Consider the following 16,519-nt stretch of genomic DNA (forward strand, 5'->3'; position numbering starts at 1 on the left):
CCAACTCTCCAGACTGGACAATGGGATAGAAAATGATGCTGGCAAAGAATGAGCTCCTTGGATCAAGTAGACACACGAGACTTTGTTGGCATCTCCTGCGTGGAGGGGAGATGAGAGGCCAGAGGGGGTCAGAAGCTGGCCAAATAGACACGAAAAGGGAGAGTGGAGGAAATGAGTGTACTGTCTCATTAGGGGGAGAGCAATTAGGACTATATAACAAGGTGTATATAAATTTTTGTATGAGAGACTGACTTGATTTGTAAACTTTCACTTAAAGCACAATAAAAAAAGAAAAAAAAAGATTGTATGAGGACAAAAAAAGAACAAAAGAGTAATGTAAACAGTATAGCCGAACTCCTATTTTGAAGATTTAGTAAAATGTAAAACACTAGAACTCACCTTTGTAGTCTCATCCCATGGACAGCTACTGGCATGGCCATAGCAAATGCACATCCCTCCAATGGAAATGTCTTTTATTGAATAGTAATACTTCGGAAAAAGAAAGTTACAAAGAAAAAATAAAACCTCTCATATTTCAGTGAAAAGAAAATGTTAACCGTACAACAAATATCTCAGGTGTTTTAAGAGTTCATATTGGTCATTTAAAATATAATTAGACATACATTTTAAGTTATATTTAATGCAGAAAGAATCCTTATGCTTTATAAAAATAAATAATGCTCAAATTAGCTCAAAAACAGAAACTAAAGGAATCTAAATGAATTTCCCAACATGGCTGCATCTTAAACCCAGGCAATCATCTTTAGAACCCATTCTATTGAAAACATTAACAAATTATTAGCAAAATGAATGCAGTAATGTATATATAAAGGATAATACATCATGGCAGAGTAGGATTTATTCCAGGGGTACAAAGTTAGTGAAACATACAATAAATAAATAATTGTTAACTGTCACTTTAACAGGTTTGAGGAGAAAAATAGTATGATCACAGAACTCAACAGGATTCATTAAAAAAACTCAGAAGTAGAAGAGAATTTCTTCAGCCTGAGAAACGACATCTATGGAAAGTCCACAGCTAACAGTGAAATATAAAATGGTCTCCTCCTAAAATTTGCTCTTAGCACTTCTATTCAACATTCTATGGGTGATATCAGCCAGTATTATCCAAAAATAAAAAAGAAAGAAATCAAAGGCACACACACACATTGTCCAGTAAGAGTAAACTGTCATTTCTCATAGATGACATGACTGTATGCATAGAAAATTCTAGGGAATCTACAAAATGGCTACAAGAAAAAACAAGGGAATTTATCAAGGTCACAATATATAAAATCAATGAACAAAAATGAGTTGTACTTCTATATACTAGCAATGAACAAATGGAAAGTAAAAATTAAAAAGCAATCTACTAACACTAGTATGTAAAAACATAAAACACTTAAGAATGAACTAAACAGAAGAAGCACAGAACTTTTACAAATAAACAATTAAACACTGGTAAGAGGAATTTAAAAAGACCTAGCTAAGTGGAGAGAGGTAGTATGCTCACGGATTGGATGACTCAATATTGTTAAAATGTCAATTCTTCCCAAAATGATCAATAGAATCATTGGAATCCCACTGAAAATCCTAGCAGGCCTTTTTTTTTTTTTAAATAGAAATTGACAAAATGATTATAACATTTATAATGAAATACAAACCAAACCTGTTGCCATCAAGTCAATTCCAACTCATAGCAACCCTGTAGGACAGAGCACAACTGCCCTATAGGGTTTCCAAGGAGTGGCTGGTGAATTCAAACTGCCAACCTTTCGGTTGGCAACCGAGCTGTTAACCACTGTGCTGCCAGCGCTCCAAACAAAATACGAGGAGCCCAGAATAGCCAAAACAATCTTAAAAGAGACCAAGTTATAGGATAACAGTAACTGGCCTCAAGAGTTACTAAAGCCACAGTAATAAAGTTTGGTATTGGTATAAGGATAGAAAAATAGATCCATGAAACAGTATAAACTCTAGACACACAATAATAAAGTCAAATAATTTCAATAACAGTACCAAAGCAATTTAATGAGGAAAAGGAAACTATTTTAACAAATGGTGCTGGAACAGCTGTATGTATAAGTTGGGGAGGGGAGCAAACCTTGACCCTTATCTTCCACCAAACACGAAAATTAACCTGAGATGGGTCATAGATGTAAAAGCTAAAACTACAAAACTACTAGAAGAAAACATACGAGAAAATCTTTGTGAAGTTTTATAGCAAATATTTTTCAGAGAGGACACATACATGATATATGTTGTGAATATCTGACAAAGGACTTATATGCAAAATACGTAAAAACATTGCATAGCTCAGAATTAAGAAAACACAAATTTGATTAGATACCAAAAAAAATTGATTAGATACCAAAAGCACATGTGGAACATTAGTCATCAGGGAATACAAGCTAATGTCACAAGGAGATGCCACTACACACGCATTTAGAATGGCTCAACTGGGAATGACTGACACCATCAAACATCTGACAGTACGTGGTACAAGGAGAGCTCTCGCACCTTGCTGCTCTGACTGTAAAATGGTGTAGCTACTTTTGTGAAAGGTTTAACAGTTTCTTAAAAAATTAAACACACAGCTACCCTAAAATTCAGAATTCTACTTCTATGTTATACAAGGGATATGAAAATATTTGTCCATATAAGCCTTGTACACTTAATTATTGACTTAAAATCTGTATATTTTCCTGAATATCAACTGTATGTCAAATTTTTACATTTTCCTTTAAGTGAAAAAAAAATTAAAACCCTCCTTTACTGAAGGTCAGCTATAGAAACAGACTACAATGTGAAGAACAACGGCCGCTACGTTCACCACACCATGGCATCTGGGGAACGGGGTGGAGGGGAGGGGACCGAGGACATGAGGTCAGCAGCATCATCTGGTTTCAAGCTGGCATTTCTAATAAATCACATGTGATGATCTTCACTAAAATAATGATGTAACAGCAGGGAGGAAAAAAGCCAACCAAAGAGAAAGCATATGTCCCTTAAACAGAATAAACTTGTCACAATCTTCAGGAAAGCTGCCGTGTACTGACCCGTCGTGTAACAATGGGATCCAGATCTTTAGGCTCCCGGTGGCTAAGGGTCATAAGATCTGCATTCAGGGTTCTAATGCGCTGTAAGCGAAGGCGGATGTATCGGGCAGAAGTAAATTCCAGCAACTTGGGTGAAAGGTCATCGGCACTTGGTCTGCCATTGATTAGTGATGTATGAATCTGAAGATAAAGACATCAAAATAAACACATTTCAGTTCTAAGCATGCAAAAATATAGCCCTGGCCGTTTAACTTCGGGATATAATCTTTATGAAGACACTATCTAAAATGAAAACAGAACTGTGGTCTTGCAGAAATCTCTAACATTTGTGAACAACCATGATCACAACGCATCTTCAATTTATTGATGTTATCCATACCTGTGTCTCGGGGACTGCTGAAAATCTTTTAATAGGACCATTTCCTTCAATGGGGTGAGGATATTTTAACATCTATCAGTATGCTATGACTTCCCTGAAACAAAATCTAAATGCCCTGAATAGACTGGTGAGCAAGCGGGAAAAGTGCTCCAAAGCCTATACTCCTGCTCTCTGTCTTAGTTTCTGCTTTTGAAACAGTGCCGGGCTCACCGCCGAGCTCCTGCGGTGAGCAGCACTTCAGAGAGCTTTTGAGGTCTTATCTCATCAAGCCAGGTGCTGCTGAAGAATGGATTGTTTTAATTGCACTCTGACTTTAATGGAGTATGTACATCTGGGTATACAGAGCACTAAGCTGCCATCTCCCAGTCCCAACACCCACCAAAGAGAAGGAGAACCTCATGGAGAAAACTGGGAATGCTATCTTTTAGAGGCATTTTCACTCTTTCTTTAATATTTCAGCAAAACAGAAAGGCACTCTAAAGGAGAACCTAATGGAGTGCGTAAATCACAGCCCAGTAAAGACTGAGGGCCTCCTTCAAGGGAAGAAGTCAATAAGGTAGACTGTATGGTTGTAAAATTAATCATCAGTAGACACTATTCAATGATACTTTAAATATAGTTGGATAATTACAAGAAAGATCATTGAAATCTGTTTCGAGAGAGCTCTATTTTGAGTGGTTAACAGTGGCTATGTTAATATGTTAATATGGGGGCTCTAATAGAAAAGAAAAACTACCTCACCAGAGTGGGCACAATACCTCTCCATGCTCAAGAGGCACCAGCCTAGAGTAATATGAGGTGCAGATCACTTCGTCATCTGCCCTGTACGTGGGCGGGCCCCGTCTTGGAGTTATATTGTAACGAGTCAAACACTCTGAGTCGCTGACTGCATAGTACTGCCAGGGGGAGAACTTGGTGCCATCGAGGGAGCGCTCCAAAATCCAGTTCCCAGGTCGAGGGGCATTAGCAGCTTTGATGATGACATATGCGACTTGAAAGACCTGCAATAAAGACACCGGACAATCTCAATCAAGAATCAGCAGCCACTGTTCAAAGCCCAAAGTGCCTCTTGAGAGAACGTTACCGATGATCACCAATGTCTCTTAATACTTCTGACTATAACTGATTGTGAACACTAACCAGAAATATGTCTTGTGAATGTTTTCCTGGTGGCATCTGTATTCAGAATAGAACTCAAAAAGTACTCACAAATAAATGTACATCATTATTAACAGTATTAACATGAACGTAAGATCTTGTTTCCAATGTCCTTCTCTATCTGGATCCTAAATGATAGAACTGTATTATAGTACATTAATAGTAGCATTAAACATCTTTATCATAGTCATTTGGAGATAACATATCTGAATATGCAGGAAAAAGTCAGAGTAGAGAGGAAGACAGCAAAATACATGCCTTGTATTTTCATGTCTCAAGCAGGAAAAAGGGGATATAAGTGACCATTAACAGCAAGAGGAAATCAGTCAGACAAAATCTTGGATTTGGAAGAGACCTTTGCACATACCAAGTCCAAAATCCAGCACTAAGAAGGAATCATCTCTCTAACAACCCAGCCCTTCTTGGAACACTTCCAGTGATGGGAAATCCATTAGCTCATAAGACAATGGTTTTATTTTATGACAACTCCCCTTGTTAGAGATTTTTTCTTACCTTGATTCAAAGTCTCCCATAAATTCTACCTAAAAGATGTTAGATTCCACCTTTACATAACTGCCTGTGAGGTAAAAGACTGTCTTTTAAAAAATTTATTGATTTTATTTGTTGTGCTTTAAGTGAAAGTTTACAAATCAAGTCAATCTCTCATACAAAAATTTATGCACACCTTACTATGTACTCCTAGCTACTCTAACCCTAATGTGACAGCACACTCCTCTCCACCCTGTATTCCCTGCATTTATTCATCCAGCTCCTGTCCCCTCTGCCTTCTCACCCTGCCTCCAGACAGGAGCTGCCCACAAAGTCTCATGTGTCTACTTGAGCCAAGAAGCTCACTCCTCACCAGTATCATTTTCTGTCTTATAGTGAAGAGTTGGCTTTGGGAATGGTTCCAGTATTGGGCTAACAAAGGGTCCAGGGACCATGACCTCCAGGGTCCCTCTAGTCTCAGTCAAACCATTAAATCTGGTCTTTTTATGAGAATTTGAGAGCTGCACCCCACTGTTCTCCTGCTACATTAGGAATTCTCTGTTGTGTTCCCTGTGAAGGCAGTCATTGGTCATAGCCGGTCACCATCTAGTTCTTCCAGTCTCAGGCTGATGTAATCTTGTTTATGTGGCCCTTTCTGTCTCTTGGGCTCATCTTTACCTTATGTCTTTGTGGTTCTTCATTCTCCTTTGCTCCAGGTGGGTGAAGACCAATTGATGCATCTTAGATGGCTGCTTGCTAGCGTTGAAAACTGAAGACACCACTCATCAATGTTGGATATAGAATGTTTTCTTAGTACATTTTGTTATGCCAATCAACCTAGATGAAAGGACCTACTTTTACCCTAAGTTGGGTGGCCGTTATCATTGGTTCCTGAGAAATAACTCTTAGAGTAATTGGGGTACCTTGGTCTGGGACTTCCAGGCCACTCCTGAGGACTTGTGCTCAAGAGTGGGGGTTAGCCAGACCAGAAAAGATTCACCTAGGAGGCTGGTATCAACTAGCCTCAAGAGGCATGATTTACCTAACATGAAGGACTTGCTGATAAAAGCTCTGAACATGGAGGTTCAGGGAACTTTCTGGTTGGTGATAACATCTGCTCTTGGGAGGGTAGTACGTCCCTTGGAACATGGAGGCTTCACATTGGAAATCTTCCCAGACCTCGCCCTATGCATCCCTTCATTTGTATTGTTTGGCTATAATAAATCTGTATGGTATAATCTGTGAGTTCTGTGAGTCATTCTAGCGAATTATGGGACCCAAAGTGAGAGTGGGAGCCAGCAGGTCAGAAAGTAAAAGTATCATGTGGACTCCTGAGCTTGTGGCAGGCATTCTGAAGGAGGAGTGGGAGATCAGCCCCAAATTTGTGGCCAGCAGGTCAGAAAGTTGAGGTGTTGTGTGGACTCCCAAAATGTGTGGCTGGCGTTTGCCTATTTGACAGTCTGAAGCATAGCGTCCTTTTCACTTGTGAGCTCTGACTTAGCTCGAGGTAACTAGGGTCAGAGAGGGGCAGTGCCTGGGGGCACCTGGTGACAAGGATGAAGATTTGGGAAGGCAGGGACTAGATCAGTCTCCATATTTTGGGGATGGGATTCATGCTGGTCTTTACCATGCACTGCCGTTTAACTATTGAAGTATAGCTATGATATATCACCTCTACAATCCAAAGTCTTCTCTTCAACTCTGTGATTTCCTGAAAATATTAATTATTTAATGAGTCCTCATCATCTGGTCATGATGCTCTGGACACAACTTTATTTTAAAATATAGTTTCTATGAACCAAATACAAAATTCCAAATGTTTTCTGAATTGGGAAGAATACAGTGAAAACATTATGTCCCTTGTTTTAGTAATTCAGCCTTAGCAAGCTGAATTACTCTTTTGACAGTAAACTCAGATTACTAACTCGGGTTGTTGTTGCAAGCAATAAATAACACCTTTTTTTCTTCCATGTGAATTGCTATTTACTCCAGATTTCCTCTAATCCAGATTGATGTAGGTATTTTTTTAAACCAAAGGCCAGTACTTTCTATGTTTTAAATATGTTGTGGCAGTTAGTTGCCATCGAGTCAATTCCAACTCATGGTACCCCCACGTGTGTCAGAGTAGAGCTGTTCTCCATAGGGTTTTTCAAAGTTCTGACCTTTCAAAAGCAGATGACCAGGCTTGTCTTCCAAGGCTCCTCTGGGTGGGTTCAAACCACCAACCTTTCAGCTAGTAGGCATGCATTTAACCATTTGTGCCAGCCAGGGACTTCTTTTTAAATATGTAACATACGTATGTACATGCAGATGTAAATACACTTGCTTGTGTTCACTTACTCAGCATCTTATTGCCTTCGTTGTTGTTGGTTTGTTTGTTCATTTTTAGCTTTCTCCCCAACTCAGCCCCTGCCAATTCCAGGAACACAGTAACTCCTTAAAATTAACATATGACAAACCAAATAATTTTACATTCACCAATAATTCCCTGGGAAGAATAATTCTATCTCATTATAATAACTCTGTTCACCTACCAGCTATTTCCTCCAACCAAGTTTAAGATGTGAGCATGCCCTGTGTTCTGGTTGTCTATGTGCATGTGCCATCTTCTTTGAGAAGGTGGCCACCACTTCTATCACATATTAGAGGCAAGATTCTGTTCTCAAAGTCTCAGTACGGAAAACTGTCAGGAATCTGTGCATCTGTTGTTTATGCTTGAATCTGGAACTGAATGTCCAATGTTTAAAAGCCTAGAATCACCATTACCAATTAAAACTACTTTTAGAAATTAAAATAATGCAAAGGCTACTTAGTCCTAGCATGGACACCTCCAGCAAATTCTCCCATGAACATGATTACACGTGTTTCTGTTTTTGAGAGCTTATTTAAAAACAAATAACAAAAACCTTTTACAAATCATCTGTTCCACAATTTACCTACTACATTTTCATGTTAGTGAAATAGCACACGCTTCTTAGAAATATTTGGTAATTCATGTTATCATTTACTCTGAAACGAGTCTTGAAGAACATACAGAGCTTGTTATACAACTTGCTAGGGAGTACTTTACACCTTATGCCTGTTCTCTTGTTTCCAGTGTCTTTCTCTACCTGGGTTCCGAATGACAACAGCAGCAGCATATTGCGTTAGTAGTCAGTGCTGTCCTAGACCCTCACAATGGAATACATTCTAAATAACTTCATAGTTGGTCTTCATACTGCTGCCCAAGCTAACTGAAGGGAGAACGTCCTCATATTTACTCAAATCACTGTCCAATGTTTTTCAAATCTTTTCATCATAAAAATAGAACTCTACGAGCATGTGGGTCATAAGCCCTGTCCACTGTTGAATATTTAAACAAGGGTTTACAAAATGGAGGTGTCACATGAGTCAGGGTGACCAAGGCAGCTCATCTGACAGGGACAGAAGGGAAGGTGGTTTACAAAGGCATCTGAAAAGGGGATATACTTACCCTTTGTTTTCCAGTTCCACCTTTGAAAATGGAAAGACGGAACAGATTCACCACCTGAGTGTTAAGAGCTGTTTGTATATCCTCTCATTTAATCATCCAGACAATCCCTGGGTTCCAGATAACTACAACTCCCATTTTACATATTCAGAAATGATGTAAAAGGGGCTGAAAAGACAAGCTCCTGAGCTGCAGTCCCAACAAGAAGCTAGGTAGCCTCACCCCTGAGTTCTTAACACCACGCATAGTGTCGGCCTGGACACTGCCTCCAGATGTTCCCACACACCCAAGGCACTGAGCTTTCCTTCTGTAAAACAGACAAAAAAAGCCTCCTATGTTCACTTTCACTTCCACTTAACACGACACTTTCTGTCGCATAAGCACAGGACAAGAATGGGGAGAGGAGATGGGGAGGGTGCAAGAAACAGTGACTGCTAACACTTACGTAGTGGTTGCTGTAGCCAGTGATGATGCTACATGCTCTATTAGAACTATCAACTCTCCTAATCCTTACATCTACATTATTCTTACAAAATGCTATTATTTTCCCCATTTTACAGATGAGGAAACTGAGGCACAGACAGGTTACGTAAATCTTCCCAGGATCTCATCAGTACTAAATTGTATATTGCAGGGCTTTGAACCCTTTTATACTCTTAACTGCTAAGATACACCTCCTCTATAGATTCCAAAGAAACAGGAGAATGAAATCCCAGGCTGAGGCAAACTGGTGAGGCAAACCCAGTTGTCCCAAACTCTTACTTCAACCAGTAACAATTATTTCAGTACCATGTTCTAGTATTTTCATTAAGCCCTTGTCAGCTTTTATATTGAGCTTAGTGATATGATACCAAGTGGAAGAAAACTTCAGGATGGTTCCTCCATGAGGAATCCTTTAACTCCCATCTTGCTCAGGCCTGCGGCTATGAAGCTGATCACTGCTCTGACTGTCTCTCAATAGTACTCAAGGTCTCCAAGTTGGGGACCAGGAAACAAACGAAGAGGGGACCACAGGCACTGAGAAAGGGGATGCTACGAAGAATCTACATACAACCTGTCTGCTTAAGTCCTGATTCACCAATCCTGCATGATGAACAGGCCTTACCCATAAGCTAGGGAATCTCTGTTAACATACAGAATGTTAAACCTTTGTCCAAAGGAAATCCGTGATATCTCCGCTGCCCTGTTCTTGCATGGTTGACTAAGCTGCCTCTTCTCTCCATATAAGCTTGGCTGAACACAAACTGATGACACAGGGGTTTTCACTCGATGTAGAGTCATTGCAGTCTTGCCAGAACTGCAGCTGATACAGCCGTTTTTAAATCCGCTTTCATCACGGATCTCTACCAAGTGGCCTTTGTTAACGGTCACTGGAACGCACACAAACAGGGTCACATAAATAAAGCAGGCGTACATCAAACACTGCTTTCTACAGAGGAATCCAGACAGGAATTTTCATATGGGCCTCAATCTTAACTTAAATATACTAAATCCATCTCAAGTGCAGACATCTGAAAACTATAGATAGCCTAATGCTCCAGGGTCAGGGGCCAGTTTCCCATGGACAGGGAAAATGAAGTCTCTCCCACCCATGGAAAGTGCGGGCTTTCCTGCAGGACTGTGCTCTGCATGTCAATCGGCAGGCGCAGACACCAGGCGTGGCTCCCCTTCTGACACTCTCCACAGAAGGCCGCACCTGCCTCCACAGCAGTAACTCAGCAGTGAACCGGGGAAGTTTTTCTCTCTCACATGATGGAAATGTATTTCTCAGAGACAAAAGAGATTTAGGTGAATAGTTAAGTGAATTTGAAAAATATTAATACTCAATTATTCCTATAAAGGTGGTGAATTTGTGCTTCATAAGCTTTACTTCTTAGGAAATTATTAGAATATAAAAGTTAAAATTACTATTTGAATTAATATTTAGTACTCAAGAATAAAGAAGCAATTACTTAATAAACCAAAACCAAACCCACTGCCATGAAGTAGATTCTGACTCACAGCGACCCTATAGGACAGAGCAGAACCGCCTCACAGAACTTCCAAGGGGCAGCTGGTGAATTCGAACTGCCAACCTTTTGGTTAGTAGCTCTTAGCCACTATGCCACCAGGGTCTCTAATTCTGTGTTAATAATTAACCTCCTATTAAGTAATTAACACAGATATGAATCATTTCCTTGTTTCATAGAATATCAATCACTAAAGTATCTAGTCAATTGATAATCAAGTGAAGTAGCAACAAACACTAAGAAAAAAGATAAGTTAGGGAATTTAGAAGTTTACTTGGATGAGTAGGAAATGTGTGATAACATGTTTTAGGTAAATCTACTATGACCAATTACCTTAAATGTCATTTGTATTATATTTTAATTGGTTGCTTTACTGTCATGGAAACCCTGGTGGCGTAGTGGTTAAGTACTATGGCTGCTAACCAAGAGGTCGGGAGTTTGATTCCACCAGGCACTCCTTGGAAACTCTATGGGGCAGTTCCACTCTGTCCTATAGAGTCGCTATGAGTCGGTACCGACTCAACAGTAGTGGGATTGGTTTGGTTTTGGTTTACTGTTACGTCCTCATTTCAGGACAAGTAGAGGGTCAGGAAAAAAAAGGAAGACCTTCAATGAGATGGATTGACACAGTGGCTGCAACAATGGGCTCAAACATAGCAACGACTGTGAGGATAGCGCTGGACCAGGCAGCGTTTCGTTCTGCTATGAGCTGGAACCAACTTGAGGTCACCTAACAACAGGTTAAGAGCTAAGGCTGCTAACCAAAGGGTCAGCAGTTCGAATCCACCAGATCTTCTCGGAAATCCTATGGGGCAATTCTACTCTGCCCTATAGGGTTGCTGTGAGTTGGGATCAACTCAATGGCAATGGGCTTGGTTTGGTTTTGGTAACAACAACATATAAAATTAAGACAAAGATCAATAGCCTCATGAATGAGAACAGAATTTTGGAATAAAACTACATGTCTTTTTCTTTAAATTTGGTGTTGTTATTGGAAGTGCAAAGGCAATATGACAAAAACCAGTTAACCTTTCTTTCTTTTTTAATGCTTTTTCTTCTTATTGGCTGGAGTAGAGATTGACTACCAGTAATGATAAGTTTAGATCAAGCAGTTTTTTTCTCAAAATTCTCAAGACTCATGTCTCAGAAAATCAGGGAATGCTCAGGTTTGATCCGTGCTTAGACACTTAGACATTGAGGAAAAGCCAAAGAAAGTAATATGGTCATTGACACATAGATGGCATACAGAGTGAGCCCATTTAAAAAGTAAACAGTAATCTGAAATCAGTTGTCTGAAGACAAGAAAGGAATATTTAAAACACTTGTCAAAGTAGTTCCATTTTCCTTGGAATAGAAGAGCTATTTCAGAAAGATTCCACCAGTAAGCTCTTCCATGGCCCATGGGTCACTTTTCATGTTTGAAGATGGCCAGTAGTAGAGCTCCCAAGGGAATCACTTTATCTAAAAAGTCAAAACTGAAAAGTAAGGAGGTAGTTTCTCTCCCTAGTCTCAATTTAATTCTCCAGGTAATTGTTCCCATTGCTCAATATCAACAAGTGTTCAGGAATAATTCTGCTAACTTTTCTGGGAGATTAGATGAAACTATCTCCAAAGCACAACTAGGCATGTCACCAGATGCCCTTTGCGGAACCTTCACTTTTGTCCTCCATCTTGTAAGCTCTGCATAACAGCCTCACATCCCAAGAATGGGAACAACCCACTTGCTGGGAAGTGCAGCTCCAGGCCATTCTCTGTCCAGAGAAATGCAATGAGCACCTTTCCTGTCCCCTAGCCCCTAACCACCCATCTCAGCCAGAGTGATCCAGTTTTCACTTATGAACATCCTAGCCTTTGAAATTACATTGGGCTTTTCCCCAAAATGCAGCCCATCATTTGTTCATGTTGAAGGCGAGGTGGCAAAACAACACACATTCCTTCCCCTCCTGACTTGGAAGTGCACTCAAGAATCTGTCATAGAGATTAGAAAAGAAGCCAGCTATATTCCAGGTAAAAGTAAAATTGGAGTTGTGGCTTACATGTGTGGCTACAAAAGTTGCCTACTACTTAAGCTGTAGATTAAGATAGTGTGGGGTACCTGCAGACCTGCCCAGGGACACAGCCTGCTTCCATAGCTTTACCCTGAGGGTCAGGAGCAAACATCTGAGTGTCCTGAGAACAAACTCCTCAAAGAAAAGCACAAATGTGGCCCCTGGGAGCAGAATCGGCTCCTTCTTCCAGTTAGAAAAATAACTGCTTCTCCCCCAAGGAGGGCTGAAGAAAGGATGGGGAAAGAAGCAGAGATGCTACTTTAGAGAAGAACCCCACAGGGAGACAAGAGACTGGGAACACGGATGCCCCTAAATTTTTTTCATTTAAGGTTCATTCAGTGGACATTCACTGAGTATCTACTTTGTTACAGGGACTATGGTGAGGGCCACAAATATGGCAATGAAGTAGGGAACATCATCTATATGGATGGCATACCCTAATGGGAAAAGCAGACGTGGAACAAGCCACCAGGGAGAAGGGCAGAAGTTTGGAAGTGTCCAGACACAGTGGGGAGGCTAACCTTGTCTGTAAGGGGTGGGTCTCTGTGAAGACATGAGTAGACTAAGGAGGAGCAGTCTAGGCAAAGAGACAAAAGGGGTACTGTTTCAGGCCGAGGGACAGATACTGTGATAGCCCTGAGGCGCAGAGCTTGGAGTAGTACTGAAAGGGAGAGGACACCTGGTTGGCTTGAGGACAAAGAGCTGGGGAAGATGGAAGGGACCCAGGTCTCACCATACATGTCTTTGTGGGTCATATTAAACACGTTAGGCCTTTAGAGGACCTTAACCCAGGGTGTTACCTGGTCACCATGGATAAAAAGGTCATGGAATTGGATGCTGGTGCCTGGAATCAAGAGACGGTGGCATTGTCATAGTAAAGATTAACAGACTAAAGTGGGGAAAGGCAAGTGGGTCTTAAGACGACACAAATAGGCCAAGCAGGGCTTCCCAGAGCCTTGGCCGGATTCCTCTCTCCAGTGCAGGAAGACCTAGAGGTCTCTTCAACTTGGCCCCAGAGCCCACGCTTCCCCTTTCTTTGCTCAGTTCCTGGGAATTTCTGGCTGAAAACATCTGAAGACTCAACTTCTTTTCGCTTATCTCCTTCTCCTTATGTTGATCTATTTTTGCCCCAGTAGATTTGGCAATGGTTAAGAGCTTATAGCTTCACATCCCTTCTTCTGATCCTTTACCGTGAGAAAATACAACATATCACACCCTGTAAAAGTAAAGGAGACCCTTAGTCATTAAGCTGGTGATTTCCTACTAGTGCTACTGCCTTAAAAAAAAGCTGTGCAGATCTGTACTTGACTAATTCCAATCAAATATTAACCTATTAGTTATACATTTACAACACCTAAAAACAATAATTCTATGTTTCTTTCCTTTGGTCACTAATTCTAGCTGAATTGTTTATAGTTTTAGCTATAAAACCATAGACATTAGAAAGCATTTCTTTTTCTTTTGTAAGATTTAACTTTTTATGTAGAACCTTCATCTATATCCTATTTGAAGATCCTCATTTTCCTTTAGATACATCTCACTTCAATTGACCATCATTTGTCAAGCATTGAACTAACAAATCATCACATTTAAAGCTTTTTTTTTTAAAAAAAAGAATATCCAAATAAAGTTCTTAGGTAGCAAGGCTTTTGTTCATTTAAAAAGATGTGAAGATTGGGCAAGAAAAGTGATTGGGATGGAGACTCAGCTTTTCATGGAAGATGGAGATGTCCAAATGGAACTAAGTGGGAAGGTAGTATTTCCAGAAGGGAGTCCACACCGGTGAAGCCAATTACATCAAGAGAGGTCAAGCTAAGAGAGCTCAGGGGGCACATCTGAAGTCTCATCTTTCCCACGACCCTACTTCCGTGATGCTCTTACCAAGGCATAATGATGTATCACAAAATATAGAATCAGAGCCCAAAATTCTTGCAGTATTAAAGTGAAAGACGGCCCTGAAAATGATGTGATGAAAGACCCATTGTCCCCAACGTCCTTTTCTTTTGGTAGCATTCCCTAAGCAGTGAGAAGATTTCAGGCCAGCCCCATTTCTTCCCTAGTCTAGCCTAATAATAAGTTGCAAATGACCCTAAATGTTGGCTATCCCAATGGAGGCCTACTAACTGGTCATTTAACTGGCTTTTTTGTGCTTCTGTCACATGAAGAACAAAGATAAATGTCTTCTGCTTACATGTCAAACACTAGGAATGTGACTAACATAATTGATATCACCAAATTGTACACATAAAATGCTGCCTTGGAAAATACTGCGTTATATATATTTTTGCAACAACGACAAAAACAGTAGGGAAAACAGAGGTTGTTAAATTATATGACTGGCCAACTTTCAGGTACCTTCTAAATATCTGGGAGAAACTAGGTCTTAGAAACTTTTGAAACTGTACTAGATCAGTCACTTCATGATTTAATTGTAAAAAGGTGATTAATTAAGAGCACAGATACAACTAAAAACTATCACACACATACTCTAGCAATGATCAGTTACTCTAAGACAGTTTAAGCCATTCCAGTTGACCGAACAGAGCTCCACCAAATTTCTCAGAATGTCTCAGCTCGTGCAGCTGTGCCACCCAGCTAATTATTTGCAGGTTTTAATTTGATCTCACAGCTCTCCCAGGCTTCATTTCCTTACCTTAACAAGGATAAAGGGCAGGCCAGAGCAAGCCAGTGCTCTCCAAGTATCTGTGGACAATTTCAAAGTGATCACAGGCCTGGGGAAAGGCACTGCCCTAAACACACAGCTGTCACAGCCACCGAGAGCCTCCACTCTGACCACTGTGTTGGCCACTTCCTTGTCTCCTCAGAACTAGGGTTTACTGAATTGGATTTCCATAAATTCACAAAAAGGTAGCGATAGGTGATTAATAAATTTTGATTTTCTTACGATCTAGAAAATTTTTAAAGTAAATTTACATGATTCAGGCTTAAAATGATAACTCCAGAGACTATTTTTTCCACACCCCACTGCATTACTGTTGTTGTTAGGTGCCATCAAGTCCGTTCCGACTCATAGGGATCCTGTGTACCACAGAACGAAAACATTGCCTGGTCTCGCACAATCCTCACAATCATTGCTATGCTTGAGCCCATTGTTGCAGCCACTGTGCCAATCCATCTAGCGGAGGGTCTGCCTCTTTTTTGCTGACCCTCTACTTTATCAAGCATGATGCCCTTTTGCAGGGACTGGTCCCTCATGATAACATGTCCAAAGTATGTGAGACAAAGTCTAGCCATCCTTGCTTCTAAGGAGCATTGTGGTTGTACTTCTTCCAAGACAGATTTGTTCATCCTTTTGGCAGTCCATGGTACACTCAATATGCTTCACCAACCCCATAATTCAAAAGCGTCAATTCTTCTTCAGTCTTCCGTATTCATTGTCCAGCTTTCACGTGCATATGAGGTGACTGAAACCACCATGGCTTGGCTCAGGCCCACTTTGGTCCTTAAAGTGACATCTTTGCTTTTTAACACTTTAAAGAGGTCTTTTGCGGCAGATTTGCCCAATGCAATGCATTGTTTGATTTCTTAACTGCTGCTTCCATGGCGTTGATTGTGGATCCAAGTAAAATGAAATCCCTGACGACTTTATTCACGTGTAATGTTTTTTGGTTTTTTAATGTGCACAGTCTGGGTCTTCATCCAGAGAAGGGAATATGAATGCAGACATTCTTTAGGCTTTTCATATTGTAAGTATAAGACGACACAGTAGATAGGAAAGCACTTTATAAAATGCACAATGCAGATGCCAGGTCTCACTATCAGATTTTTCATCGCTTTAGTCAAGTTCAGTATTATTTTTCTGACAATTGGCATCTCTCAAAATGAGGATAATCAAATTAGACTTAATTTGCTTTTTCTCCTTTGCTGTATCTTGAAAAATCTATCCA

The 16,519-nt window shown here is 40.3% G+C and overlaps 1 protein-coding gene across 1 annotated transcript in view; it reads right to left on the minus strand.

Moving 5' to 3' along the window:
• The window catches only part of LAMA1 (laminin subunit alpha 1), a gene marked incomplete at its 5' end in the record, with an annotated part of 156,831 nt that overhangs the window by 126,553 nt on the left and 13,759 nt on the right, over positions 1-16,519 (minus strand). Inside the window, 3 exons of the mRNA XM_023544158.2 lie at positions 400-489; positions 3,060-3,239; positions 4,197-4,439. Of these exons, the coding sequence (XP_023399926.2) occupies positions 400-489; positions 3,060-3,239; positions 4,197-4,439 (513 nt within the window). The remainder of the gene's footprint in view (positions 1-399; positions 490-3,059; positions 3,240-4,196; positions 4,440-16,519) is intronic.

The sequence above is a fragment of the Loxodonta africana genome, chromosome 11 (assembly GCF_030014295.1).
Source record: "Loxodonta africana isolate mLoxAfr1 chromosome 11, mLoxAfr1.hap2, whole genome shotgun sequence".
Classification (NCBI taxonomy): domain Eukaryota; kingdom Metazoa; phylum Chordata; class Mammalia; order Proboscidea; family Elephantidae; genus Loxodonta; species Loxodonta africana.